The 3658-nt window shown below is 41.5% G+C and overlaps 1 protein-coding gene across 1 annotated transcript; it reads left to right on the top strand.

Annotated features, from left to right (window-relative positions):
• The first annotated feature begins 1603 nt into the window (after window positions 1–1603).
• Window positions 1604–2719, top strand: CPG14 (cuticular protein glycine-rich 14). Its single transcript, XM_028172594.2, has 2 exons — window positions 1604–1758; window positions 2006–2719. Exons 1-2 carry the CDS (start codon window positions 1744–1746, stop codon window positions 2588–2590), a joined length of 600 nt encoding a protein of 199 aa, XP_028028395.2. The 5' UTR covers window positions 1604–1743; the 3' UTR covers window positions 2591–2719.
• The last annotated feature ends 939 nt before the right edge of the window (window positions 2720–3658 follow it).

The following is a 3658-nucleotide window of genomic DNA, read 5'->3' as shown; positions in this document are numbered from 1 at the left end:
TTCAACCAATCTGTTTTCTGGTCTAGTCTATGCTATTGATTCTGTCAACACTCTCTTGTCCTCTAAAAACTCACTGTGCTGTTTGCTAAGATTTGTTTTCAAAAGTTTTGAGGAATTTCGATCTGAGAATATCATTAAATAAATTTAAACATTAATACTAAATATACATACTTAATGCCTGTTATGTATTTAATGTTTATCATGCATACATATAAATTCGTAATAATCTGAAAGTCGAATCGGAATTATTTTACTAATTATTTAATAAATGGCTTTCAAAAAATGTGATGTCATGCATAGTCGATTTTTCTTTTTTATTTATTTTTGCTACCCTATCAATTTGAGTTTAATATTTAATGACATCAAAACATATAATTGTATTAAAGCAAACGTAGCTGAATGTTTTTTTTTTTGGGTTGGAATAACAGCTGTTGGCTCGGCAACCTTGCTGGCTAACCAGGATGGGTGGACGAAGTCGAGGGTTGATCGAGGGGACGACTTACTGATAGATCAAAGTACAAGGCGTGTTTTTAAAACTGCTTTCTTACAGATAACCTACAAATGAAAATATAAAGTTATTAAAAGGCAATATGATTGCCCAGTTGGTTTAGTTTAGTTGTTGGTAGCCCTGATTACTGTACCGCGGATTACTGTTTCCGGTCACCGTCCTCGCCCAGCCTGTCGCTTGCGACGAAGGGCTCGATGAGTAAATTAACCCATAGATACAGCCCATTAAGTTTCTCGCCGGATCTCCTCAGTATGTCGCGTTTCCGATCCGGTGGTAGATTCTGCAAAGCACTGCTTTTGCTAGGGCCAGTGCTAGTAACACCTCCGGTTGAGCCCTGAGAGCTCAACTACATACAGGTCAAGGCGAAGCTGAAATAGCCTTTCAAGGCTATCAGCATAGAAAAAAAAAACCGCGAAATTTATTATTGATGTTTTCATCATGAGGTCAATATATATAATTATATTTTATTACAGGCCGGCGAGCATACGGCCCACCTGATGGTGAGCGGTTACCGTCGCCCATGGACGTCAGCAGTACCAAAGGCAGAGCCAAGCCGCTGCATACCATGTATATAATGTCACATAATCTACTAATGCTAGCTAATGGTACACCTTATTTAAAATTGGCATAGGAGCCAAGGGTCAGACTGTCAAATCCATCTGAACATTATATGTATATCGTATCCTAAAAAAAGAAAACGGTAAAATAGAACGAAAGTTTCGTGATAGGCCTATCGGTGATGGCATACCGCCCTACGATGACTTAGGTAGAAATCAAAAGAATAAGTAAAAACGAAGCTAAGATAAAGTTATTGTGCTAAATGGATTGAGAATGGAAATCTGAATTGAAGTATAGACAGACAAACCTGTTAATGACGTTTAAGTTTCAAATTCAAATTATCATCACAAACAGATCAGAAACTGACAGACACGCAAACAAATTACCAAAGTAATTACGCAACTGTGTTCCCAAAAAACAAAAAAAAGTACGACATACGTGCTTGTCTTTTTTTTGACCAAATAAAGTTTGAAGTCTAAACAAAATAAATCACCCGACCTCTTGCAGTCTTCAAAAAAAAAACGCGACTATTTGTACGCCAAGCTCGTCCTCGCTACTCGCCCGGATGGACCGAGCCCCGAAGTAAAAGTCGCTCGGCAGAATCCCCATGTATAAAAGCGGCCGGCACCACTCACAGCATCATACCTCCTCGAACCATCCAACGGTTAACAACAGCAATGGCCAAGTTGATAGTAAGTTCATATGTGCTATTGGAGTGCAGTGATACGTGTAGTGTTGTGTTACGGAGCCCGAGTGAAAATCGATATCGAATTTTAACGTGATCTCCAGACGAATTATCTCACAAATATATCCTTCGAAAATTTTGTATTTGGAAATCGATGCGAAATCGTTTAGGATTGTGACCGGTCGATTAGCATATGATTATTCTAATATGCTCGATTGGATGTTATGACACTAATTTGAATGTTTGTTGTGCAGGTCGCCCTCGCTTTGATCGGCTGTGTGGCCGCCGAGCCTCCGGTCGGGTACAGCTACTCCGCTCCTTCGTCCATCGTCATCGGAGGACACTCTTCCCTCAGCAGCGGGGGACACTACACCCCGGTGCCTGTCGGACACCAGGAAACCGAGGGCTACAGTGTAGACCCCCATCTGCTAGAGAAGATCAAGACCATCATCCTTAAGGACGAGATCCAGAACCAGGCCTACCAATCCGTCTCTTCTTCCCATGGTCACGGACACGGCGTCTCTTCCCACTACGGGCCCCCCGCTCCTGTCTACGGCGTACCCCACGACAGAATCGTCGGCATCGAACTGGAGCATCTCCAGCAAGCCATCCAGGTCGCCCAGTATCACCAGGCTGAAGAAGGCTACGCTGGTGGCTATGCCGGTGGTTACTCTGGCTACTCTGGCATCTCTGGTTACTCCAGCGGCGGTCATGGTGGTTACTCCAGCGGCGGTCACTCCTACTCCGCACCCTCCATCAGCTACAGCACCATCGGAGTCCCCTCAGGATCATACGGAGTCCCTTCCCCATCATCGTCCTACGGCGCTCCCCATCATTAAACGAACTCAGTCATAGTCATATCTTATCATTACATAACAATTTATGTAATGAAACATCATGTGATCGCATCTTAGAGTAATATGTATTATATTAATATAAGTTTCTGTAAATAAAATCCTATTTTTGTATATGCTTTGTTAATTTCGTCGACTTTCTCGTGTGGCACTGGACGCACGATCTCCTTGGCCACCCAAGAACCCAAAAGCATATTAGCATAAGGTCACGTTTGAGTGTTCTCGAAAGTACAAGTCGTGGATGATGTCAGCGCTCGAGTTTTCGACCCGTCAGCGGCTGAAGGCGAAATTATTCCACTAATATGAGATTTTGTTTGTCCAGTGAACCTGGCGCTCGCTTTGTTTCACTCGCTTGGCCACTTTTACTTTTAAACTGCCGGCATACGATAACTGAATCAGGTTTGTTGTTGCGAAATTGCCGGCCATCCAGCCGAGAGCTCGCCTAACCACAGACGTAATAAGATTGGCAGCATCAGATTACACACCCACAAATTAGCGTATTACGTTAATAGCCTCATATTTAATTATTCATATTTATCACACGTTTCGCGGTGAGTGGAGCATTGTGATGAAATCCTCGGACTAAATATTAGAAGGTTCTACCTCAGCATTTCGTAACGCCGGTCAATTAGCTGTTAGGTGAATCGGTGCGAGGAGGTAACACTATCACATTCTTTACATAACACTGCTCTGTATAACGTCTGACTTCACTAGTATTAAATTTAAGGAAAAATCTTTAAATTAAATCAAGAAAACTGTTCTGTTCTGAATTATAGTTCTATTAGTGAATGCCAAATTTTAAGATTGCACAAGATTAAGAGATAATTGTAAGATAGAAATAAATAAACATAATTAAAAAAGAAGATCAGCATCCCATTTTATGAAAAAATCGTAGTAAATACATCACTTTCAATAGCTACAAGTTTCTCTTGTGCAAATTGAATGAACAACCCATTTCTAAGTTAACAGCCGAAAGCTCATTTGTCAATAGATTCTGAGGTCCAAGGCCCCGGCTATTTCTCAATTCGAATACAAAATCAGTTTATTGCTCAA

This window comes from Bombyx mandarina, chromosome 10, assembly GCF_030267445.1.
Source record: "Bombyx mandarina strain Sakado chromosome 10, ASM3026744v2".
Lineage (NCBI taxonomy): Eukaryota > Metazoa > Arthropoda > Insecta > Lepidoptera > Bombycidae > Bombyx > Bombyx mandarina.
This window is presented reverse-complemented; position numbering and strand designations above follow the sequence as displayed.